The sequence below is a fragment of the Callithrix jacchus genome, chromosome 1 (assembly GCF_049354715.1).
Source record: "Callithrix jacchus isolate 240 chromosome 1, calJac240_pri, whole genome shotgun sequence".
Classification (NCBI taxonomy): domain Eukaryota; kingdom Metazoa; phylum Chordata; class Mammalia; order Primates; family Cebidae; genus Callithrix; species Callithrix jacchus.
This window is the reverse complement of record NC_133502.1, coordinates 188,318,538-188,343,944: the sequence shown is the minus strand read 5'-3', so window position 1 is coordinate 188,343,944 and position 25,407 is coordinate 188,318,538. Positions and strand designations below refer to the sequence as shown.

The window sequence follows — 25,407 nt, the reverse complement described above, 5'->3', positions numbered from 1 at the left end:
GATAATTAGAAAGATGTCTTTAAAAGTATTTATGTAACTGATATGGCTCTGCTTTTGCTTTGCCGCATAATTAGATTTAAACACAACTCCTCGAGCGGCATACTCATTCGGAGAGAGCTGCTTGTTGAAATGTCATTGCGTTGCTTTTAAGAGTTTTGAGCCTGGTAAAACCATTCAACTGGGGAGGTGACATGTAGTGGAGACAGTACTGGGTGGGGAGCCGGGGTCTTAGTCCACGTCCACGTTGCTGCACTGGGGGTGCCCAGGGCCACTTGCTCAGCCCGGCTGGATCTCGGCATCCTCCTCTGTCAAACGAGAGGACCTCACGATGGGCTCCTGAGGCACAAAAACCTGCATTTGTGCTGCTTTTTTTTTTTTGAAACAGAGTCTCACGCTGTCGCCCAGGCTGGAATGCAGTGGTGTGATCTCAGTTCACTGCAACCTCCGCCTCCTGGGTTCAAGCGATTTTCCTGCCTCAGCCTCCTGAGTTACTGGAATTACAGGCACGTGGCACCACGCCCAGCTAATTTTTGAATTTTCAGCAGAGATGGGGTTTCACCATGTTGGTCAGGCTGGTCACAAACTCCTGACCTCATGATCCTCCCGCCTCAGCCTCCCAAAGTGCTGGGATTACAGGCGTGAGTCACCATGCCCGGCCTGTGCTGCTTTTTAAAATGTTATTTTTGCTCAGTGGAGTAGCTTCACTTGACAGATGTGCAGACCTGGGCTATGTAAAGCCTGATCTTCTGTGACTCCAAGAGTGTTTTCTGACGCAGCCCTGGAAGGTCCTTGGTGTAGAAATGATCACACTGTCTTATAGTTTTAAAAAACGGACACCTTTCCTTTAGGCGTATTTCACATGTTCTCCTGAACCTGCCCCCACCCCCAGTGGTGAATGCGCCCTGCCTGCACAGCCTCGGGGGTCATACTCACCTCGTGCTGGTAGGCCTTTACTCCATGTGGTCTCAGTGGGGGCCACAGTGCCCCCAAGGGGTAAAATCTGGTGCTTGGGAAGTGAAAAGAACATCTTTCTCTTCTAAAGCAGAGGTGGACATGAGTGACCCGAACACAGGTCTGACATCTCTGTGCTGCTAAAGCAGAGGTGACATGAGTGACCTGAACACAGGTCTGACATCTCTGTGCTGCTAAAGCAGAGGTGACATGAGTGACCTGAACACAGGTCTGACATCTCTGTGCTGCTAAAGCAGAGGTGACATGAGTGACCTGAACACAGGTCTGACATCTCTGTGCTGCTAAAGCAGAGGTGACATGAGAGACCTGAACACAGGTCTGACATCTCTGTGCTGCTAAAGCAGAGGTGGACATGAGTGACCCGAACACAGGTCTGACATCTCTGTGCTGCTAAAGCTTCACGGGAGGGAGGTGAGTCTGGGGAAAGAGAAGACATCTTGAAAAGGCCTCTCTGGGGGTGATGGTGAACCAAAGGCAGGCAGCTGTGCAGCGATTCCGCTCAGAGGGCAGTTATCGCGGCGCCTGTTCTTTCCCCTTTTAACCTTCACCGCTACCCTCTGAGGTTTCTGTGTTACAGACAGGGAAACTGAAGGTGCCAAATAAGCTTTGCCTGGCTAGTGAGGAAGGAAGTCCAGCATTGGACTGGGGGGCCCGCTGGGCGTCCAGGCCCTGGTCTGGTGGATCTGACGGGCATTGACAGGGCTGAGCTGCCGTGGACGGGGCTGAGGAGGCACCACCCGCAGGCCCGCAGCTCCACGACCTCCTGACCCGCAGTGTCTTCTCTCCCGGCAGGGTCGACCCGGTGCCTCATGATGCCCCCAAACCTCCAGGCTACACCCGCTTCGTCTGCGTCTCTGACACCCATTCGAGGACAGACCCCATCCAGATGCCATATGGCGACGTGCTGATCCATGCTGGGGACTTCACTGAGCTGGGGCTCCCAAGCGAGGTGAAGAAATTCAACGAGTGGCTGGGTAGGTCCCTCCTGCCCTGGGTGGGTGGATGTGCTGAGCAGGAAGCAGGAAGCTCCTGCCAGCTCCCGAGGCTGCCACCCTCCCTGGCTACCTTTCCCTCCTGCTTCACCTGTGCTTGTGTCATCAGCCTCTGTGACCTCTGCGACCAGAAGCCCCTTTCTCTCCCATCCGCCTGGGACCTCTCCTCTTTCAGCACCTGCCTTGGTTGTGACTTGCCATTTGTTTGTGAGATTTATTTTTGGCCTGGAAGACCCCCTCCCAAAGAGACTTTGCTCATGTCTCTGTCCCTTTGAAAGTCTAGGCCCCAGTGCTTGGAAAAGGTAGGGGTGTTTGGGAGGACACCTTCTGGATAATTAATATTTGTAGTTTGGCTGACTTTTATTTTCCTGGGTTACTATGTGTGGAAAGTGTGAACTTATACCTTGTAAAGGGGTCTTCGTTTTACACAAGGTTCTTTGCCCCAGGCCTCGCCCCCCCCTCTGCTGCCTCAAAGTGTTTGCAGATATCAGGGCCCCCACTCAAGGAGGAATGGGCTTCAAACTGAGGAAGGATGAATTGATGAATGAGGCCGGGCGTGGTGGCTCACACTTGTAATCCCAGCACTTTGGGAAGCCGAGGCGAGTGGATCACCTGAGGTCAGGAGTTTGAGACCAGCCTGTCCAACATGGTGAAAGCTTGTCTCTACTAAAAATACAAAAAATTAGCTGGATGTGGTGGCGAGCACCTGTAATCCCAGCTACTTGGGACGCTGAAGCAGGAGAATCGCTTGAACTGAGAGGTGGAGGTTGCAGTGAGCTGAGATCACATCACTGCACTCCAGCCTGGTGACAGAGAGATACTGTCTCCAAAAAAAAAAAAAAAAAAAAGATGAATGAATGAATGAATGGCTGAGCCAGCAAATGAATGAATGACACTGAGAACGGTGGTGTCAGGGTGGGTGCTCAGCTGGTTCGTCATAGCTCAGTCACCCAGGGCCACGGAGATGGTTTCTCCAGGGACCAGAGGTGGGCAGCAGCTGCTGGTCTCAGTAGCAGAGCCCTTTCCCACACAGTGGCGCCATGGCGGGTAGTCATTTATAAGCACAGCCCCTGGGTTTTATCTTTGTGCTTTTTTTCCAAAATAAGAAATAAACCTGGGGGACTTCCTGGGAGAACTCACTTGCCTTGGAATCCAGAGTTACCTCACAGTGAGGCATCTCTGTTCCCGCCCTGGGAAGACAGATGGACGGTCGCTGTGCAGCCCAGCACCCAGGCCTGCTGCCGTGGAGGCGTGGGTGCAGGGCCACTCACCTTCCTGCGAAGCTCCACGTGGCTGCCAGACGGTCCCTTCTGCCTCCCCAGGGCCATCCCGCTGTGCAGTTGGCTGGGACTGCATGAGCATAGGGCCAGGAGTGAGGCAGGGCGGCCGCGGCGAGCCAGGGGCCCGACTCTGCCAGGCGAGACAAATATTTACAAGCAAGGCCTTCCCTTCTGTTTGGCAGGCAGAGGGCTTTAAATATTGATTTTTCAAATGGGAAATTCTAATCAAAGGCTCTGTTTGGGCTGAAGGAAATGCAGGCCGGGGGAGAGGGCTCCTGCAGGCCTGCTCTGAGATTCTCACCTTGGCCACACTGGCGTCAGGTCTGGGCTGCCTTTGAGGAGGGGATCCTTCCCCGAGGGACGCTGCTTGCCCCATCTGCCATGGGTTTGAAAAGACAGGAGGCTCCGCTTGGTTGCGTCAAGAGGCCATTTCCAAGGCAGAGAGGCCGGAGTCGCCCTGGGCCAAGCCTCCACTGTGTGCCAGGCACTGGGCGGCAGGCTCTCATCAACTCTGCCTTGTTGAATTTGGGAACAGCTATTTGAGGTGGGTACCCTTTGAATCCCTATTTGACAGAGGAGAATGGAGATTCTGAAGGGTGAGGACTGTCTCTCACACACAGCCTGGACTTCTAGGTGCCCGTGTCAGCATGGAGTGAGGGAATGAACCAGATAATTGTGGGTGTGGGCACCAAAGGCTGTGGGATCAGCATGCAGGTGCTGATGGTGGCTAACTGTGGGTGGGGGAAGGCTTCCTGGAGTAGCTGACTTGGGGCCTGGGCCTCAACAGAGGGGTTGGGTGGCTGCAGAGGAAAGAGAGGAGTTTCACGAGGGGGACGGCTGAGGCCACAGTGTGCTGTGGGGCACTTGCAAGGAGGAATGGCGTGCTGTGGCTGAGGCAGGGGGGTTTGGAGGGTGCTGGGGCTGGAACGGGGATGGGTGTGACTGCGACTCTATAGGTGGCGGTGGTGGGGCAGGGGTGGGGTGCAGGGAAGTGTTTTAGCTTGGGAGGGCCAGCCCATGGAAATGGGCCATTTAGAAAGCTCTCTCTACCTGTCTTTTTTTTGAGACTGAATTTCCCTCTGTTTCCCAGGCTGGAGTGTAGTGGCGTGATCTTGGCTCACCGCAACCTTTGCCTCCTGTGTTCAAGCGACTCTCCTGCCTCAGCCTCTCAAGTAGCTGGGATTACAGGCATGTGCCATGAAGCCTGGCTAACTTTTGTATTTTTAGTAGACGGGATTTCATCAGTTGGCCAGGCTGGTCTCGAACTCCTGACCGCAAGTGATCCACCAGCCTCAGCCTCCCAAAATGCTGGGATTACAGGCGTGAGCTAATGCGCCTGGCCCTCTCTACCTGCCTCTAATAGAACAATGAATGCCCTCCCATGGGCGTTTGGAGATCTTCCGGACAATGCATACTTGTAGTCGGCTAATTTTTATTTGCCTGGGTTACTAGGTGTGGAAAGTGTGCACTTAACAACTTGTAAAGGGGTCTTCCTTTTACAAAAGGTTCTTTACCCCAGGCCTCGCCCCTCTGCTGCCTTGAAGTGTTTGCAGATGTCAGGGCCCTCCTTCAAGGAGGAACGGTCTTCAGACTGAGGAGCATTTGCCTGTGAGTGACAGTGTGAACAGAAGCCCCTTTGCAGCTGGTATTTTGGGAACTCACCCACCGAACAAAGCAAGACACTTTGGGTGGCTCAGGTCCCCAGGGTTTGGTGATCATGGCTGAGAGGTGGACTGTGTACCTATTCCGTGCATTTGGCTAGGGGTATTTTTCTCTGAAGCTCAAGTTTACTGAGCATTTAGTATGTGCTGGGTGCTGTTCTATATCCAGAGCAGAGCTGTTCCCTCCTCCTCTGTATGCCCAGAGCTCCCAGTCTAGGCTCTGGTGGTGGCTCTCATCTTGTGGCAGCGGCAGGGGTGTCTCCCACCTTCACCATCAGCTCCTGGAGAGCAGGGTCAAGGCTTCGTGCCCAGCGCCAGCTAGAGAAGCCCTGGACAGAGAGGAATGTGCAGCCATGGGTGGCACGTGGACCCCGCTGACCCAGCCCTGTCTGTGAGCTGGCCACGGTGACACCAGCAGGGCAGGGTATGCCTGAATGCCTCTGGGTGGGCCTCCAGTAAATGGGGGCTTCAAGGTGGGCAGTGCTGTGATGCAGACCACTATGAGCCATCGCTGTTGTCACACAGGACTTGGAAAGCCATCTGAGAATACTCAGGGAGCGTAGGTCGAGTTGGAGTCTCAAGGAAGAAGCCAGAAGCTGGGGCCACGGGTGCTCTGGAACTGATGAAATGTGCCAGGTATTCCAGGTGGGCATGCAGGTTCCCCTGGAGGCCAGGGTGCTGAGGGCAGGAGGGGAGTCTGAGCACTGAGAAGCACTCTCCTCCCAGGATGCACTGCAGAGGCAGCCCCTGACCCCAAGGCCCTGACACCACCCACTTCTTTCCCAAGGCAAGAATGCTGGGTCCAAATTCTGCTGCCGTCTCTGAGTGACAGTTATGCCTGCAAGAGCTGTCAGTTCCTGAGCTGGGATTTGCCTGATGCCAGAAGGTTCCCTCTCTGTGGCTGGCAGGTGCCAGGCTGGCCTCCCCACCCCCGGCCACAGGAAGCCTGCAGCCTCCGCAGCCCTCACTGCCCCCGTTCCAGCCCCCACAACCTGAGGACCCTGCACCGCCCTCGGGAGTGACCACCTAGAGGACACACGTGGCTTTCTCTGGAGTGACTGCCTAGAGGTCACGGGTGGCTTTCTCGGGAGTGACTGCCTAGAGGACACGGGTGGCTTTCTCGGGAGTGACTGCCTAGAGGTCACGGGTGGCTTTCTCGGGAGTGACTGCCTAGAGGACACGGGTGGCTTGTATTGCTCGGCCTCTCCTCCTCTCGGCTCTGCGGTGCCGGATGCTGGATGCAGTCTCGTCTAACCTGGGTTCTGCCCCAGCCTCCATGTGGCCTCCATCTCTGGGACCCTTCTCCAGCTCCTCCTTTCGTTCTTCATTCCCCTCCTGCCCACCAAAGGGTGCTCCTCCTAGGGTCCATCCTTAGGCCTTTCAGCTACCTTCTTTCCAGGTGATAACTAAACACTCAGACCCCTCAGCTCTCACTCCATCTTCACCTGCAGAATGCCTCGTCTCTCTGATCCAGCCACTGCATCATCTGGTCTTCTTACAAAACACCTCCTCCTGGGTGTCTGCCAGGGTTTTAGAGTAGTTCTATCCCAAACTGGACTCCTAAACCTCTGATCCATCTCCTTAGGCTACGTAGTAAGATGAAGCACTCCACTGTGGCGTTTGGGACCCTCTCAGTCAGGGCTCCTCTGTCTGTCCCCTCTCCTTTCCCTTTGAGGCTGATGTCTGTAGTCATCTATTGTGATTTTGACACTGCTGTTGTCTGTCCTGCCCACTGTCCCATCTGCCCACTGTGTCACCTGCTGAGCTGCTGTGGGTGCCTCCTGGACCCCTTCCTCCTGCAACTTCTGTGAGCCCCTCCAGGGCTGAGACCATGCCCTGGTCAGCATGGGTCCTCAGAGCCAAGCCCAGCCTGGCACTGAGGTGCCAAGTGGTGATGGTGGAATAGAGAATCGAGGGGTCTGTGAGCACATGATATGCCCATTCATTAAGTGGCACTACCCTTAGCAGATGCAGGCAGGGGAGGAGGATGAGGGCTTGGCAATGGAGTACTTAGAAGTTATAATTAACTTTGTACTGGCGCCCTAGCATAACATGGTATAGGAGACAATATAAAAGGGGTCCCAGGATTTAGTGAAATAGAGCTAGGTCTTTTGCAAGTAAACCCTTAATTAAAATCCGTGAGGGAGGAAGGGAGAGAAAGGGAAATAGAGAATCATGTCAAGGCAGTTTCTTTGGTTCTTGCCTTATTTCCACTGCGTGGAAGGCCTGAGGCTGTGGGGGGTTTGTCTGGAAATGGACCACACACAATGGCTTTGCCTCTTTGTGATGTAATCCCAGCGTGCCTGCGTGGCAGGATGGGCGCCTTCTCTGCTCCAGGCTCCAAGCAGAGTCTGGGGGCTTCAGAAAGAAGCAGGTGGGGATCATTTGTGGGAAACAGGTACTTTCTGGTGCAAGCTGGTGGCTAACCCGCCATGCACCCCTCAAAGTTTGTCCCCTCCCAGCTGCTCTCTGGCCTCCTCTCTTCTTCTTGACGGGGAGGAGACAGACCTTGTATGTGGATGGGGACGATCCACATCTCAAAGTTCATGACCCTGTCCTGGCAGCTTGTGCGAGTCCCTGCTTTTGTCTCAATTCTTTATTTCCCCCATCCCTTCTTCCCACCTGCCCACGCAAGAACTAGCGTGCCCAAGCTCCCTCCCTCCTGCTCGCCCGAGCTCCTGCCTGTGCACCTCACTCTTCCTCCCTTTCCTGACTTGAGCACTGCAAGATCCTGCCCAGCACCGCCCCTTCTGACTGCTGCAGAGCGTGCTGGGTGGGCATCCCCCATTACAGATCAGGACCTAGAGCTGGTACCTGGGTGCCCACCCCTGTGCGGGGCTGCTCCGGCCTCTGGGAGGTGGAGCCGTTCTGCTTCACTCATGCAGGGTGCTGTTGGGGGAGTCTTCCTGGGAATGGAGTGCCAGTGCTTCCGGCTCTGCAGGGCAGTCCAGCAGGCCTTACGCTGGGTCCGGTGGGACTTGCAGCCTCTCACTCAGGCAGGGCGCTGAGCGCTTAAGGTCAGGACCCTGCATGCCAGTCACTTCTGGCTCTGTCCTCACCAGCCAGCTGGCTTCTATTCTCCCCCATGGAGTGTCCACCTCAATCAGATGAGACCATGTGTGCACCCTGTGTGAACTGAGCCCCTCCTGGCACTTAGGGCCCTGGTGGTTCATGCACTTCGCAGCGTGGGTTACTAGAGCTCCCGCCTCTCCTGTGTGTCCGTGACTGCTGGCTGCCAAGGCAGGGGTCTATGCCAATCTCAGTCAACACAGTGTGAGGGGCTACTGCGTTCACTGGTTTGGTGCTGGAGATTAAGCAATGAGTGGCAGAGAAGTGTCCCTGCCCAGGTGGCCTGAGGTTGGATGCAGCCACAGGTGGATCAATGCTTGGGGTGAGCTGGGTCAACACAAGGATGGGAGGCTTCTTGACATAAGATGGCCGGGGAAGGTATGGCAGCTCACACCTGTAATCCCAGCACTTTGGGAGGCTGAGACAGGTGGATCACCTGAGGTTAGGAGTTCAAGACCAGCCTGATCAACATGAAGAAACCCTGTTTCTACTAAAAATACAAAATTAGCTGGACATGGTGGCACATGCCTGTAATCCCAGTAACTTGGGAGGCTGAGGCAGGAGAATCACCTGAACCCAGGAGGCAGAGGTTGCCGTGAGCCAAGATCATGCCATTGCAGTGCAGCCTGGACAACAAGAGTGAAACTCTGTCTCAAAACAAAAAAAGATGGCTGAGGAAGAATCCCCGCCCCCGGCGGGGGGCAGGTCGTGCACTGAGAAGGACCTAACTGTGAATTCCTAGTGCACGGTGGAGGCCTGTGGGCCTGATCCCAGTGAGCCTGGGGCAGAGGCTGAAGAAGGAGGTCCATCTCTGCTGACTGGCTGGGACCAGGGCATGGATTTTATTCTAGAGGCTCCTGGGGGGCTTAGGCAGGGGAGGACAAGGTCTGATTCGGGGTTCTGAAGGACCCTCCTGGCTTCTGGGTGGAGCCTGACTGTGGCGGGCAGGAGAGGGTGCCAGGGCACAGGGGAGGTTGGTGCAGGTGTCGGCAAGAGGCCAGGGTAGCTCAGACTGGACCTGGAGGTGGCTGAGGGAGAGCACAGTTGGGGCTTGGCTGTGGTTTGGAAGCAGAATCAACAGGATATGCTGGTGGAGTATGGGGTTGGGGCAAGGGAGATGGGTGGCCTGGTATCCTTAGGGCCTGGCAGCCTGGCACGAGGTGGGAGTTTAACAAATATTTGTTAAAGGAATGAGAAAAGAAAAGACAAATTTTGTGATGTAGTCACTTCAATTAAAAACAAGTCCAATCAAACTTTTTTTTTAAGAGCTAACAAGAATTCTCTCTGGATGTAGACTTAAAATGGATTCTGGGGAATAAAGCAGAAACTTGGTACCAATGGGGAAAAGCAATGGATCTGGTGCGACGGCCTGATTCAGACACTTCCAGACACACATTGTTATTCTCGCAAAGACTCGAGATTGAATATTTTAAAAATAATTTTATTTTTAAACTCATCAGCCTCTTGTCATCTCCGGCCGGTTGGTGTCCAGGGATTTTGGTGGCCGGGGCAATTGATAAACAGAGTGGCCACCTGGAGAGTGAGATCAGTGCTCAGATGAGAAATGGATGGCTTGTGCACAGAGGTTTGGTCTTCATTTAAAAAATTAATTTTCTATATTTTTCATCAAAAAAAAAAAATTCTCACAAACCGCGCTGTGTTTTACGGGCTAAAAGGGAGAACATTAGCTTCTAAGAAAGATGAAAAATCTAGAATTCTAAGTTGTAGTCAAGTGATTTTGGCCAGCCGTAATTACAGTATTTTCATGTTAATGTATAAATCCCTTGAAAGGTGTGCTTAAGTGATAATTATCTATTTACAACAAAATGGCTTTGGAAATGAAATGAGACCCACTGTTGTGTGTGTGTGTGTGTGTGTGTGTGTGTGTATCAAACGTTATGCAGTGGTGTTTTTTCTTTCTTTCTTTTTTTTTGAGACGAAGTTTCACTCGTGTTGCCCAGGCTGGAGTGCTCAATTCACTACAACCTCCCCGTCTCAGGTTCAAGCGATTTTCCTGCCTCAGCCTCCTGAGTAGCTGGGATTACAGCTGCCCGCCACCATGCCTGGCTAATTTTTGTATTTTTAGTGGAGACAGGGTTTCACCATGTTAGCCAGGCTGGTCTTGAACTCCTGACCTCAGGTCATCCACCCGCCTCGGCCTCCCTAAGTGCTGGTGTTAAAGGCATAAGCCACCATGCCTGGCCCTTTCTCTATTTTTTTTTTTTTTTTTGAAGATCATCATCCTAAGTCTTTCTGTTTTAAAATTAAAATCTTAAAATTTAAACAAGGTAGAGTGACTCATTTCTCTGAAAGGCCTGGGCTCTCTTAAACGTCTTGTGTAGTTTTATTTTGTGTAGTTTGCTACTTGTTTGGATTTTTTTGTTTGCTTGTTTATATCCCATTTTGTGTCAAAGGGTTGGAGATAGTTTATAAAAACAACATCAATAGGATACAGCATTAATGATCAATTAAAGGCAAGCATTGAAAAAAAATTAGAGTAGCTCAGATGGAGAACCTAGAATTTTAACACCCAGGGCTTTGTGGGCTCCGAGTGGGAAACTAGGGTCTGAGCTTCCTGGGGGCCAAAGTGAAGAAGGTAATTTGACTAATGGCTCTAATTACTGGGAGATGTGCCAGCTCCTCTGATTGCTCCCCTGTAGCATGTTTGATAGCCATCTCATTCCACTGGGAGTACCTTGAAGGCCTATACCTGTGTCCTCCTAATCTCTGTATGGTAAAGTGTTTTGTATTTGGATAATAACAGCAAATATTTATTTAATTTCCTGGTGTATAAAACATGCCCATTTCTGTCATTCACTTTGTGCTTTCCATCCCCCGACACCTCCGCCTTCCTTTGGATTGATTGAAGTTTCTTTTTTTTGCCTCTACTGGTTTGGAAATTCTATATGGTTTTTAAATATGTTTAGTAGTTACTCATAAATTTTTAATGTGCATATCAGACTTAATACAGCCTAAATTGAACAACATCTTTATTCCTCCCCAAAGAACCCTGGGACACACCTACCCTGTTCCTTCTTGCTTCCATCTTATTAATATCTTTGCTCTGGTGTGTCCTTTTTTTTTTTTTTTTTTTGCAGATGGGATCTTACTCTGTTGCCCAGGCTGGAGTGCAGTGGCACAATCATAGCTCACTGCAGCCCCAACCTCCTGGGCTCAAGCAATCCTCCTGTGTTAGTCCCCCACCTCACCCTGAGTAGCTGGGACTCAGGCATGCACCACCATGCCTGCTAATTTTTGTATTTTTTTTTTTAGGAATGGGGTTTTACCATTTTGCCCAGGCTAGTCTTGAACTCCTGGGCTCAGGTGATCCGGCTACCTCAGCCTTCCAAAGTGCTGGAATTATAGGTATGAGCCACTGTGTTTACATTCTGTTTTTTTTTTTTTTGAGACAAGGTCTCACTCTGTCACCCAGGCTGGAGTGCAGTGATGTGATCATGGCTCACTGCAGGTGATTCTCCCACCTTAATCCCCCGAGTAGCTGGTGGCACTACAGGCATGCACCATGATACCCAGCTGGTTTTCCTAGTTTTTGTAGAGAAGGGGTTTCACCATGTTGCCCAGGCTGGTCTCGAACTCCTGGGCTCAAGTAATCTCCCTGCCTTGGGCTCCCAAAGTGCTGTGATTACAGGGGTGAGCCACCGCATCCGGCCTGGTATTTACTTGTAACGTGTTTTTGACTCTGCCTCAGATTAGTCATCGTTATTAGCATTTGTTTTGTGGGTTGAACTTGATTATTTACTCACCAGATGTTTCCTGAGCACGTTTTCTGCACTGGGCATAATTCTAGGCACTCGGGATACAGCAGTGAACAAAACTAGTTCCTGCCTTTGTGAGTCAGGGGAGAAGATAAACAGCTGTCATATGATGGGGGTGTTCAGGCTAAGGGGACGTGAAGGGATGGGGAAGGCTGGGACCCTCTGCCAAAGTGACATTTGCATGAAGACCTCGATGGAGGCAGCCAGCTGTGCCCATGTCTGGGCAGAGGCGGCAGCTCTGAGTTGCGGGTGTTGATGGCACATGTGAGGACTGGCAAGAAAGATGTGGCTGGAACTCCATGGAGAGTCGGAGCGAGTGAGTAGAAGAAGCAGAGCCCAGATGGGGGATGGGACCCAGTAGGGAAGCTTGGGGGGCTTCATGCAGGAGGTGGCAAGTAAGGCGGCCTGGGCATTTGGGCAGTGCTTTGACACATGAAGTGTGAGCATAGCCTTCCAGCTCAAGGAATGAGGCTAACCAAGGGCTCAAGGATGAAGCTGCTACTTGCCTTTGGTTTGCAATCATTCATTCACTCAACAAACATCGGTGGGCCCCTGCGTTGTCCTACACCCTGTGCCGGACACCAGAGATACCATGGGCAGCAAATTGAGCAAGACTTCCACTTGAGAGCCACACAAACAAGAAAACATCATGACACAATGGAGACAGAACAGGGGGAAGTGGTAGGCTGGGACCAAGTTGAACCATCTAGGCTCAACTTGCCACTCACTTGCCTCCCAGGTGTGAGAAGGAGGGCAGGTGACTTTCCTGTGCAATGGAGGATGGCAGTGCCTTCCTCCCCCGGCTGGTGGTTCTGCGGATGAGAGATGATGTTTGCCAAGCATGCAGTCTGGGGTTCTGCCAGGTTCCCTGGTGTGAATCTTCCTCTTCCTGTGCTGTTTCTCTCCAGCTCATTCAAGGCTGTGGACCCTTTGGGGAGAAATCACTGGTTGGTTGTTCAGAAGTTGGTGTAAGCAAGATTTTCTTACTGATATGCTTTTTCTCTCTTTTCACAAACATGGAAAAAGCCATTTGGATATGAAACAAGCCTGTAGATTTTTAAAAATGTCATTTTCATACAGGATTTTATTCCAGAACAGGAATAATCAACAAGCCAGAAAATCCTGGCCAGCACAGCATTAAAATACTCTGTCCCCGCGTGCACATAAACTTATGAAATGTCTGGTAGTTTCTACCATTTCCCTGTCTATACAACCTACCCCTGCCCACCTCCTGCACCTGCACTCAGCATAAATGTTGTCAGAAGCCGGGGACTAGTCGTTTGGAGGATGTGATCACCGCTTAGAGAGACTGAAACCAGCAGGTGCTGTCACTGTTCATGCATGCGGTGTCCCCCCCGTCACTGGTTCATCCTCACAACTGGCCCATCTCACACTTCAGTGTTCAAGTGCAGATTATGCAGGTCTCTGGAAGGCATGACATTCCGAATTGCTTTTTTCTTTCTTTCTTTTTTTTTCTTTTGAGGAGTCTCACTCTGTCGCCAGGCTGGAGTGTAGTGGCTGCGATCTTGGCTCACTGCAACCTCCACCTTCTGGGTTCAAGCGATTTTCCTACCTCCCAAGTAGCTGGGATTACAGGCGCCCACTACCATACTCAGCTAATGCAACGGGATTTCACCATGTTAGCCAGGATGGTCTTGATCTTTTGATCAGCCTGCTTCAGCCTCCCAAAGTGCTGGGATTAGAGGCGTGAGTCACTATACCTGGCCTGACATTTTGCATTTTTAATGAGCTCCCAGGCGATGCCCCTTCTGTTCTTCCGAGGACTCTTTTGGGGACCACACTTTGATTTTTTTTTTTGAGATAGGGTCTCACTCTGTCACCCAGGCTGGAGTGCAATGGCGCAATCTCGGCTCACTACAACCTCTGCCTCCTGGGTTCCAGTGATTCTCCTGCCTCAGCCTTCCAAGTAGCTGGGATTACAGGCACGCACCAGGCTAATTTTTGTATTTTTAGTAGAGATGGGGTTTCACCATGTTGGTCACGCTGGTCTTGAACTCCTCACCTCAAGTGATCCATCTGCCTCGGCCTCCCAAAGCACTGGGATTACAGGCATGAGCCACTCCACTTGGCCTGGGGACTACACTTTGAGTAGCAGAGTCCTACACTAGCATTGTCCAACCTCCTGAGAGGGTGGAAATGCTGTATATCTGTGCTGCCCAGTGTGGTAACCACAAGCCCTATGTGAGCATTGAGCACTCGAAATGCAGTTAGTGTGACTGAGAAACTGACTTTTGTGTTTTTATTTCACTGTAGCTGATTTGAAATTAAATGTCCACAGGGAGTTCATGGCTACTGTGTTGGACAGCACATCTAGACATCCCTGGAGGTGTCTGCTGTTGCTGCCTCTGATTTGCAGATGCAAAAGCTGAGCTCAGGGAGGAGAAAGCTTGCCTAAGGTCATACAGCAAAGAAAAGTGGAGTCAGGATTCCAACCCAAGATCTAAGCTCTTTTTAAATGTTTTATTATCTATTTATTTGTTTTTAGTTTTAAAAAATTGAGATGGAGTCTTGCTCGGTAGCCCGGGCTGGAGTGCAGTGACATGATCTCAGTTCACTGCAACCTCCACCTCCAGGGTTCAAGTGACCCTGCTGCCTCAGCCTCTTGAGTAGCTGGGATTACAGGAGCCCACCATGCCTGGCTAATTTTTGTATTTTTAGTAGAGACGGGTTTTCATTATGTTGTCCAGGCTGGTCTCAAACTCCTGACCCCAGATGATCCATTCTCCTTGGGCTCCCAAAGTGTTGGGGTTACAGGTGTGAGCCACTGCGCCCAGACGTAAATTTTTAATTTTTTTTAATACCTAAGGAGACGTTTTGTTTCTGGAGGTCTTGCAGGTCTCTCCAGGGCAGGGATCTGGATAGTTGGGTATGGGGCCATATTTCCAGCACCACGGACAGTGCCAAACCGCTTCCCCCTCACCCCCACCCCCGCCACGCTCTAAGGGTGTTGTTGGCTAAGCCAAGGAATGCACTCATTCCCTTATCCCAAGGCCCTCAGTTACAGATGTGGCCACTGTGTGTGCCCTGGCTGACTGCATATGCCAGGCCTCCACCTGCCTCGGTCCCCTGCTCAGCCCCATCCCCACACCCTGGAACTCTTCCACCTGCTGCCCAGTGAGGGAGAACGTTGGGTGCTGAGGGCCACACACATGCCTCGAGGGGAAATGGTTGAGAGCTCAGACTCTGAACTGAAATGGAGCTGGGCCACCTGCTTCCTCGATGTGTGACCTCTAGCAGGTAACTTAGCCTCCCTGGATTTCAGTTTTATCATTTGGAAAATGGGGAAGTAATGGGATGTTTCTCACATGGCCTTGGTGAGACCTGAGTAAGAAAATGCAGGTGAAGTGCAAGCTCTGGGCAGGTGCAAGGTGAACCCTTCATTGTTTCTGTCTCTCTTGAGCGAGGTGCGTTCTAGAAGCCGAAAGGCAGTGGAGGCAGCTGGAGGGAAGAGGCAGCAGAATGGGCGGGCCCAGCCGGGTGGCGGTGGTTTGTAGAGCCAGGGGCACCAGCAAGCACTCTGGGGAGGAGGTACGCAGGGTGTAGCCCCCCACCTGCCTTAGTGGGACCAACCCCATTCTGCTCAGGTGTCAGTGACCTCTCTCCCACTCAGTGTTCTCTGTGGCTTTTGGAGCCTCCCCCGTTGCAGGGTTTATTTGGGTTTCAGAGGGAGCCATGATGCAGCCATGTCCATCGACCTGGGCTAATTTAATTCCTGAATGAGATAGAGGCCAGGGGAAAGGAATGGGCAGACCCCCTCCCAGCGCCGCCTGGCCACGTGCCTGCTGGGCAGCCCTGAGAAGGTCATCCCTCCCCTGTGCCTCAGTGTCTTCACCTAAAAACTGGGGCCACACACTTGCTTTGGAGGGCTGTTGTGAGGATTGAATAAGGCATTGTAGCTGGGATTCTGCCTAGGCTCGTGGGTCCTGAGGGACCTCTGAGTTTGCACCTTGGCTCTGTTCTTCCCAGCCTTGTGGCCTTGGGCATGTTCTGCCTGCTCCCTGAGCCTCAGTTTTCCTATCAAAGGGAGCTGATATTGGGAGTGTTCATGAGGCAGTGGGTGATCTGGGCTCATCACAGGGCCTGGCGTGGGGTAGACACATAACACACATAACATAGATTTTATGAATACATCTAAAGTGCCTGGCTCAGTTGATGGTAGCTTTGTGTGTGTGTGTGTGTGTGTGTGTGTGTGTGAGAGAGACGGAGTCTTGCTCTGTTGCCAGGCTGGAGTGCGGTGGTGTGATCTCAGCTCACTGTAACCTCTGACTCACTGGTTCAAGCGATTCTCCTGCCTCAGCCTCCCAAGTAGCTGGGACTGCAGGTGCGTGCCACTATGCCCAGCTAATGTTTGTATTTTTAGTAGAGACGGGGTTTCACCATGCTGGCCAGGATGGTCTCGATCTCTTGACCTCATGATCTGCCCGCCTCGGTCTCCCAAAGTGCAGGGATTACAGGTGTGAGCCACCACGCCCGGCCAGTGGTAGCTTTAATTACTACTATTACAGTCGTCCAAACAGGACTTGCACTTTTTAAAATCCTGTGTTTAAGAGTTAGAATTTAGTTCTTTGAAATGTGTTTGAAACGCAAAGCGGATTTTTTAGAAGTGTATAGGTTTGTTTCTTTGGTCTTTCTTGAGAAGAAGAATTTCACACCTTTCGGAGTGTGCGCCGTGCAAATGAAGATGCCAGAGCTCGCGGAAGGCCGTTCGGAGCTAATTCTGGGCTGGTTTGACAGCCACGACACTGAAGGGGAAGCATCGAACTGACAAAGCGAGGCTTTCTTTGGTAACATCCCACCCTCTCAAAATAGTCACTTTCCAAACTAACATTTGTCATGTTGGTGTTTGAAGGAAGTTTTTTGTTCATTCATCTAACCACGTGCTGCACCACCTCAAAACTCTGCACAGGTTTCCCCCTGTGCCCTGGGTGAGTCTAAGCACTGCTCTTGGGGTCAAGGCCCCTGGGGGGGACCGCACGTTTCCTTCTAGGCCTGGCTCCACCCCTCCCCTTTGTCTGCCTGAGGCTTCTGGGGCAGTTGTCACATCTGTTGGATGTTTTCCCACCTCCATGCTTTTCTTGTGTGGGCTGCTCCCGCCGGGGTGCTGATCCTGTCTGCTTAGGGAGCTGCTGTTTACCGTGGATACCTGTTTCTGTGATCACTTCTCTCCTTTCTTCTTCTTCTTCCCCGCCCCGGCCCGGGATGGAGTCTTGCTCTGTCTGTCACCCAGGCTGGAGCGCAGTGGTGCGATCTCAGCTCACTGCAACCTCTACCTTCCGGGTTCAAGTGATTCTCCTGCCTCAGCCTCCCTGGCAGCTGGGATTACAGGCGCCCGCCATCACGCTGGCTAATTTTTGTATTTTTAGTAGAGATGGGGTTTCTCCATGTTGGCCAGGCTGGTTTCAAACTCCTGATCTCAGGTGATCCACCCATCTCGGCCTCCCAAAGTGCTGGGATTACAGGCGTGAGCCACTTTGCCAGGACAGTGTCCTCTCATTATATGGACACCAGTCATCAGATGAGATCCTACTCATATGAACTCATTTTACTTTAATTATCTCTTTAAGGGACCTGTCTCCAAATGCAATCCCTTTCTGAGGTGCTAGGGTTTAAGACTTGAACATACAAATTTTCCAGGGGTGGTGGGGGACACAATTTTTAGCCTATAACAGATGAAACTGCCATCACTGGAGCGATTTTCTGTTTCCAACATACTTTTCAGAGCATTTCGAATCTGTTGTGGGAAGCTATGGAAACCCATTCATAATGTCAGCAAGGTAACTACTCAGAGTAATTGCTCTGTGTTGGATGATCAGCTATCAGTCTTACTGTTGATTCTGTGAAGATAATGGCCCCCCGCCTACCTGCCTTTTAATTGCTGGAAAGTTTCCAGCAGTTTGACTATTGTATTAATTTCCTGAGGCTACGGTAACAAATTATCACAAACTTCTTGTTTTAAGATCACAGAAATGTATCCTTTCACATGGAGAAACCCCATCTCTACTAAAAATACAAAAATTAGCCAGCATGATGGCGGGCGACTGCAATCCCAGCTGCCAGGGAGGCTGAGGCAGGAGAATCGCTTGAACCCGGAAGGTAGAGGTTGCAGTGAGCTGAGATCGCACCACTGCGCTCCAGCCTGGGTGACAGACAGAGCAAGACTCCATCTCGGGGCGGTGGGGTGGGCGGGCGAAGAAGAAGAAGAAAGGAGAGAAGTGATCACAGAAACAGGTATCCACGGTAAACAGCAGCTCCCTAAGCAGACAGGATCAGCAGTTCTGGGGGTCAGAAATCTAACATTCAGATGTCAGTAGGGCTGTGTTCCTTCTGGAGGCTCCAGTGATGGGGAGGAAGCAGGGAATCCTTCTTTGCCTCTTGTAGCTCATGGTGGCTGTTGGTAATCTTTGGCTTCCTTGATTTGTGGCCACAAGATCCTGTTCATCTGTGAGTGGAGACAGTTTTATTCCTTCCCTTCCGTTCCAGATGCTTTTATTTCTTTTTCCTGCCTCATTGCCCTGGTTAGAACCTCAGGCACAATGTTGAATAGAAATGTTAAGAGTGGACGTCCTTGTTTTGTGACCAATCTTAGGAGGAAGTCTTTTAGTCCTTCACTATGAAGTATGATGTTAGCTGTGGGATTTGTAATATGTATGTATTTACTTTTTTATTTAGAGACAGGGTCTCACTATATTGCCTAGGCTGGTCTTGAGCACCTGGGCTTAGGTGATCCTCCTGCCTCAGCCTTCCAAATAGCTGGGACTGCAGGTGTGTACCACCACGCCCAGCTCACTGAGGGACCTTTAGAGATGCTCTGTGCCAGGTTGAAAAGGTCCCTTCTATTCCCAGTTTGTTATGTGTTTTTTGTTTTGTTTTGAGACAGTGTCTTGCTCTGTTGCCCAGGCTGGAGTGCAGTGGTGCAATTTTGGCTCACTGCAACCTCTGCCTCCTGGGTTCAAGTGATTCTTGTGCCTCAGCCTCTTGAGTAGCTGAGATTACAGACATGCAGCACCATACCTGGCTAATTTTTGTATTTTTAGTAGAGACAAGTTTCTCCATGTTGGCCAGGCGGGTCTTGAACTTCTGGCCTCAAATAATCCATCCATCTCAGCCTCCCAAAGTGCTGGCATTACAGGTATGAGCCATCAGGCCTGGCCAAGTGTTTTGTTTTTAATAAGGAAAGGGTGTTTTATTTTGTCAGATGCTTTTCTGTGTCTGTTGAGATGGTCATATGTTTTCCCCATTATTATTACGGTATATTACAGTAATTGTTGTATGTTGAACCAACCGTACATTCCTGGGTTCAATCCCATTTGCTGATGGTGTATAATCCCTTTTTATAGGTGTCTAATCTTTTGTTGCTTGAATTGACTTGCTAGTATTTTATTGAGGATTTTGCGCCTATATTCAGCAGAAATATTGGTCTGTGGTTTTCTTTTCTTGTGATAGCTTTGTCTGGTTTTGGTATCAAAGCTTCCTAGACTGAGCTAGAAAGTGTTTTCCCTTTTGCTTTTTGGAAGAGTTTGTCAAGGACTGGTGTTAATTCTTGAAATGTTTGATACAAATCGCCAGTGAAGCCATCTGTTTCTGGGCTTTTTATCTTTACAAAATATTCTTCCTTTTCTCTAGTAACCATTTTTGTCTTCAAATCTATTTTTTTAATGTTGGTATAGAGACTACAGCTCTCTTTTGGCATCTGGATACTGTTTGTATATCTTTTTCATTCTTTTACTTTCAACCCACTTGTTTCTTTGGATCTAAAGTGTGTCTTTATAAACAGCATATAATTGGATTTTTAAAAATTACAATTTTTAATCTCTGCCTTCTTTTGACTGGAGCGTTTAAGCATGTTATGTTTAATATAACTACTGACAAAGTAGGATTTACATCTGCCATTTTGCTGTTTGTTCTGTATGTATCTTATATATTTTTGTCCATTTTTTCTTCTATTACTGCCTTCTTTTGTTTTAAATAGATATTTTGTAGTTCACTATTTTAATTTCATTTCTTTTACTATATTTAAAAATTTTGTTAGTTGTTGACCTGGGGATTATAATTAATTTATTTTTACCTTATAACAATCTAGGTTTGATTAATAGCAACCTGATTTCATAAATATACAAAAACTGTGTTCTAATGTGAGTTCCATTCCTTCCCCCTCCTTTATGCTATTATTGTCATACAAATTACATTTTTGTGCATTAGAAGCTCATTAACACAGTTTTATAACTACAGTCATGTGGTGTGTAATGATGCTTCTGTCAACGACATCTCGTAAGATTATAATACTGTAATTTTACTTACTTTTCTATGTTTAGATATGCAAATACTTACCGTTGTGTTACAATTGCCTGGAGTATTCAGGACGATAATATGCTGTACAGTTTTGTAGGCTACGAGTGTCAGGCTATCCCGTATAGCTTTGGCATGTAGTTGGCTGTGTGATCTAGGTTTGTGTAACTACACTCTATGGTGTTTGTACAATCTCAAAATCACCTAATGATGTATTTCTCAGAATGCATCTCTGTCATTAACAGCCCAAGACTGTATTCCTTAATGTTATTGTCTTTTAAACTGCATAGGAGAACAAAAGAGTTACAAACAGAAGTACAGTTGTACTGCCTTTTATATTTACCTGTGTAGCTACCTTTATTGGTGGTATTTCTTCATATGGATTTGAGTTACTGTCTGGTGCCCTTTCTGAAAGAGTCTATTTAGTATTTTTTGTAGAGAGTGCCTGCTAGTGACAGATGTGGTTTGTTTTTGTTGATCTGGGAATTACTTTATTTCTCCATTTCTGAAGGATAGTTTTGCTGGATATAGAATTGCTGGCTGACAGCCCTTCTTCCCAGCATTTATGTTTCACACTGCCTTCTAGTGATAGTGGTTTCTGATGAGAAGTCAGCTGTTATTGAGGATTATTTGTGTGTGATGAGTGATTTTCTGCTTTTTGACAGTTTGATTATGATGTGTTTAGGTGTGGACCTTTTTGAGTTTATCATGTTTGGAGTTATTTGAACTTCTTAGTTGTGTACATTAATGTTTTTCATCAAATTTGGGGAGGTTTTGGCTATTCTTCCTTTCCTTTCCTTCCTTTCTTCCTTCCTCCCTCCCTCCCTCCTCCTTCTTCTCTTTTTTCTTTCTTTTCCTTCCTTCCTTCCTTCCTTCTTTTTCCTTCCCTCTCTTTCTTTCTTTCTTTCACCTTCCTTCCTTCCTTCCTTCCTCTCTCTCTCTCTCTCTCTCTCTTTCTTTCTTTCTTTCTTTCTTCTTTCTTTCTGTCTCACTCTGTCACCCAGGCTGGAGTGCAGTAGCACAATCTTGGCTCATTGCAACTTCTGCCTCCCAGTTTGATGCAATTCTTGTGCCTCAGCCTCCCAAGTAGCTGGGACTATAGGTGCACACCATGACGCCTGGCTAAGTTTTGAATTTTTAGTAGAGGTGGGGTTTTGCCATGTTGGCCAGGTTGGTCTTAAATTCTTGGCCTGAAGTGATCCACTCACCTCAGCCTCCCAAAGTGCTGGGATTACAGGGGTGAGCTATTTGGGAATACAGCTATTGTTTCTTTAACTACTCTTTCTTTCCCTCTCTTACTTTTCCTTCTGTAACTCCTCTTACACATACATTAGTGTGCCTGGCAGTGTCCCACAGGTCTCTGAGGCTCTGTTCATTTTTCTTCATTCTTTTTCCTTACTGTTCCTCAAACTGGATGATTTCAATAGATCTATCTTCAGGTTTGCTCATTCTTCCTTCTGCCAGCTAGAAACTGCTGTTGAGACCCTCTACTGAAAATGCCATTTCAGGTATTTTACTTTGCAACTCCAGAATTGGATTCTTTTTTCAGTTATAGCTCCTTATTGATATTTATTTGTGAACACATGATTCTCACAATTTTCTCGAATTCTTTAGACAGTTCTCTCTAGTTATTTGAATGTATTTCTAGTAGCTGATTTCAAGGCATTATTTAGTTATGCCTCCATCAGGGTTTCCTCAGGACAATTCCTATTGACTGCTCTTTTCCTTGTCTAAGGACCATACATTCCTGTTTCTTCAAAAAAAAAATGGATTTTTTTTTGAGACAGAGTCTCACTTTGTCTCACTGCACCAGGTTGCAGTGCAGTCGTGCGATTTCGGCTCACTGCAGTATTCATCTCCTGGGTTCAAGTGATTCTTTCGCCTTAGCCTCCCAAGTAGCTAAGACCACAGGTGAGCACCACCACACCCAGCTAAATTCTTGTGTTTTTGGTATGAATGGAGTTTCACTATGTTGCTCAGGCTGTGGATGTTTTAAATAATAGAATTTACTGGCTGTAGAAATCAGATTCCAGCCCCCCGCCCACCGCAACCCCGCCTCTCTAATCAAGGTTTCTTGTCATTTGTGTAGTCAATGTCCTAGATAAACTCTGTGGTGTTTGTATTCTCTGCATGTGTGGCCACTAAAGTCTCTGCTTGGTTAGCTTAGCTGTCAGCTAATGCCTGGCCAAAGATTTCCTTACACGCCTTGAACTGATAAGTCTCCCATCATTTGCTGAGGAGCTCCGAACCATTGTGTTGGGGCACATCCTTGACACTCCAGCACTTTACAAAAGCCTTCATTTCTTGCCTGTACAGAGCTTCAAGGTCATCCTGAGTTGAGCTATGAGGGCCTCTTTCCTGGGCACATGCACAGCCCTGCACATGAGCACAATCCTCTAGGTGCCCTGTGCGTGCCTCATTCTCCAGATGATCATTTTAAGTTTCTTGGCTGCCCTCTTGTTTGCCCTAACTGGTATGGCCTCCTTGGGAAGCTGTGATGTTAGACAGCTGCTGTTGATTGTTTTTAACAAATGCCTTGGGGATAGGACTTTTCTTGTTGAGCAAGCTCTGAGTCAGGTCAAATAAAGACAAGTCCTGGCTGGGTGCAGTGGCCCACACCTGTAACTCTAGCAGTTTGGGAGGCTGAGATGGGAGGATCACTTGAGGCCAGGAGTTTGAGACCAGCCTGGGCTATAGAGTGAGACTTCATCTCTAAAAAAAAAAAAAAAAAAAAAAAAGGAGTTCTACAAATGAGGCTTTACATGCCAAATAGTGAAAGGGCTTCCTTTGGAGTCTCAAAGCTATTTTGTTCCCTCCAGTGGCTGCTAGGCTGGTAGTTGTCACAGCTACAATGGTTCTGATTTTCAGATTTTCTGAAATTACTGATTTTCAGGCTGCTACAGGCTTGGGAAGAGGAGGCTGAGAAGAGGGCGAGGCAGAATGCCACACAACTCAGCTCTTTTTCTTTTATATATGCTTCTCAGATTGTTGATTAATTTCCAGAATTTAAAAAAAAAGCAGATTTTTACAACTTTTGCCAGTGCTTTGTTGACTTTGTGGAGGAGCATGTGCTCAAAGGTCCTTAATCCTCATCCTCAAAGTGCTTCTCTGTATTGCTTCTTTGTTTATAGCAGCCACAAAGTCTTGCCCAGAGTGTTGTGTTGCTTAAAATAAAGTCAATTGAGAGCTCCTCGTAACAGGAGAGATATTGTAAACACTCAACTATAGAGCAACACCCTTTTTTTATTCGAGGAATATTTAATGAAAAAACCTGAGAATATGTGTCTCGGTGGTTGTCACTGAGGGGTAATCACGGGCTTCAGCTTCAGAGGCAGCCGGGTTCAAATTCCCATTTGTCTGCTGATCAGCTGCAGAGTTCCTTAACTTGAGGCTCGATTTCCTCATCTGGTAAATATGAATAATATTGCCTGTTTTGTGGGACTGTTGTGAGGGTGAGAAATAGGGCACAAGGGAGGTGGCTGAGATTCTCAGCAGGTGGCAACTATGATGTCATTAGTGGCTGCCGGACCCGTCCAGGTGAAGAGCTGCTCAGCTGGATCACCTGCCTTTGAACCTGGTGCCAGAGTCATCCCAGCACTCAGACCCTCAGAATCTCGGAGGAATCAGTCAGCTTTGATTTTCTACCTGCTCTGTCTTTCCATCAATCTTAACTGTGGCCCAGTTTGCTTTGGTTGTAGGTTTTGAGCAACAGGCAGAGAAAGTGGGATGTCAGATGGCTCTGGACGGAGTTGGGAAGTAGATGAGAAGCATCTGGCTTTGCAGATGCTTCTTTTTAGTTAATCAACATTTTATTTGCATTCAGCTAATGCATGTGTGCTGTAAGTCACAGAGTGCTACAAGGCTTGTGCTCAAGACAGCAACCCCTTCCCCAGGCCTGGTTCCCACTCCCAGTGCAACTCTAGAGCTGCTTCTGTTTCTCGAAGGAACAACCCGGGATTGCTATGTTTTGATGTTTCAGTTTTAGACATTACTTTCAGATTTCTTAAAATGAGAAAAGAAGATTTTGAGATTTAGCTTCCCCACTCCCATACACATCTTTTCACCTGTTGGTATTCTTATCACAATTTTTGGTTGAATATTCATTATATGACATTATTTTTTAAGTAGTTAATTATTTTGTTTGTTTGCTTTTATTTTCATGTACCCATCATAGTCTTTCATGTACCCTCAGATCTTCTGCAGAGCTTTAAACACCCTCCTGCAGTGTGATGAGATGTGCTAAGTCATCTGTCCTCTTGTTTTTCTTGGAGGCTTACCTCCTGGAGCCTCCAAGCCCTGCTCCCATTAGGACTGACTGATCTCCAGTCCTGCTCACCATCACCTCTTCAGATGGCCATCATCTCCTTTCACTTTTCTTCTGTCTTGTAACCCCTGGTTCTGGGATCCAATGGCTTCCTTTTTTCTTGGTTTGCTCCCTAATTTTGGTGGAGCACACCCTCCAGTAGCTTTCTGAGAAAGTGCACGAGAGATAAATATCTGGCAGACCTGCATGTTAAAAAGGTCTTTATTCTGTTCTGTCTTAACTAATAGTTTATCTAGGTATAGAAATTTGGGTTTTCCCTAAAATTTGGAAGGCATTTTTCTTTTTTTTTTTTTCAGTGTCACTATTGAAAATTTCACCACTGTTGGAATTCCTCATCCTTTATATAGAAGCTATTGGGTTTCTGGAGAATGTGCTTAATGTGGGTCTTTTTTCATTTATTTTTTTCTGAGCACTCTCTTAATGCAAAAATTTTGCCCTTTAATTTGGGAACTTTTCTCATTTCCAAATTTTTCTTCCATCTCTTTCTCTGACTTCTTTTTCTACAAGTTCTTGTACTCAGATGTTGGGCTTCTGATTTTTTTTTTTTTCTTTTAAGAGACAGTGTCTTGCTCTGTCACCCAGGCTGGAATGCAGTGGTGCAGTCATTGCTCACTGCAGCTTTGAACTCCTGGGCTTAAGCTATCCTCCCACCTCAGCTCCTAAGTATTGGGCTTACAGATGGGAGCCACTGCGCCCAGGCTGATTTTGATTCTCTGATTGTTAAATCTTTTTTCATCTGTTATTTACATAATTGTCTTTTTAATTTTAGTCTCTGGGAGATTTCCTTGACTTCATTTTCCTACTTTTGGCCAAATTAAAAAAAAATCCTGCTATGTTTTTATTTCTTTTGTAAAAGCATCCCTGCTAAAATTTCCTGAATGCAATATTTTATTATCTCACCTAGGGTGTCAATGATATAGTTAAAAAAAGCATTTTCCTGCTTCAGTCTTCTTTTCTCTGATTAGTCCTCTGACTCTGTTTTCACTGTGAAGGGTTTTTCTTTTCTTTTCTTTCTTTCTTTCTTTT

The 25,407-nt window shown here is 48.4% G+C and overlaps 1 protein-coding gene across 8 annotated transcripts in view; it reads left to right on the top strand.

The window, feature by feature from the left end:
* MPPED1 (metallophosphoesterase domain containing 1) overlaps nucleotides 1–25,407 on the top strand; it is an 89,592-nt gene that overhangs the window by 21,921 nt on the left and 42,264 nt on the right. For all 8 annotated transcript variants that reach the window (XM_035265459.3, XM_035265465.3, XM_054238819.2 and 5 more), the window contains one exon: nucleotides 1,765–1,946. In XM_035265459.3, the coding sequence (XP_035121350.2) occupies nucleotides 1,765–1,946 (182 nt within the window). The remainder of the gene's footprint in view (nucleotides 1–1,764; nucleotides 1,947–25,407) is intronic.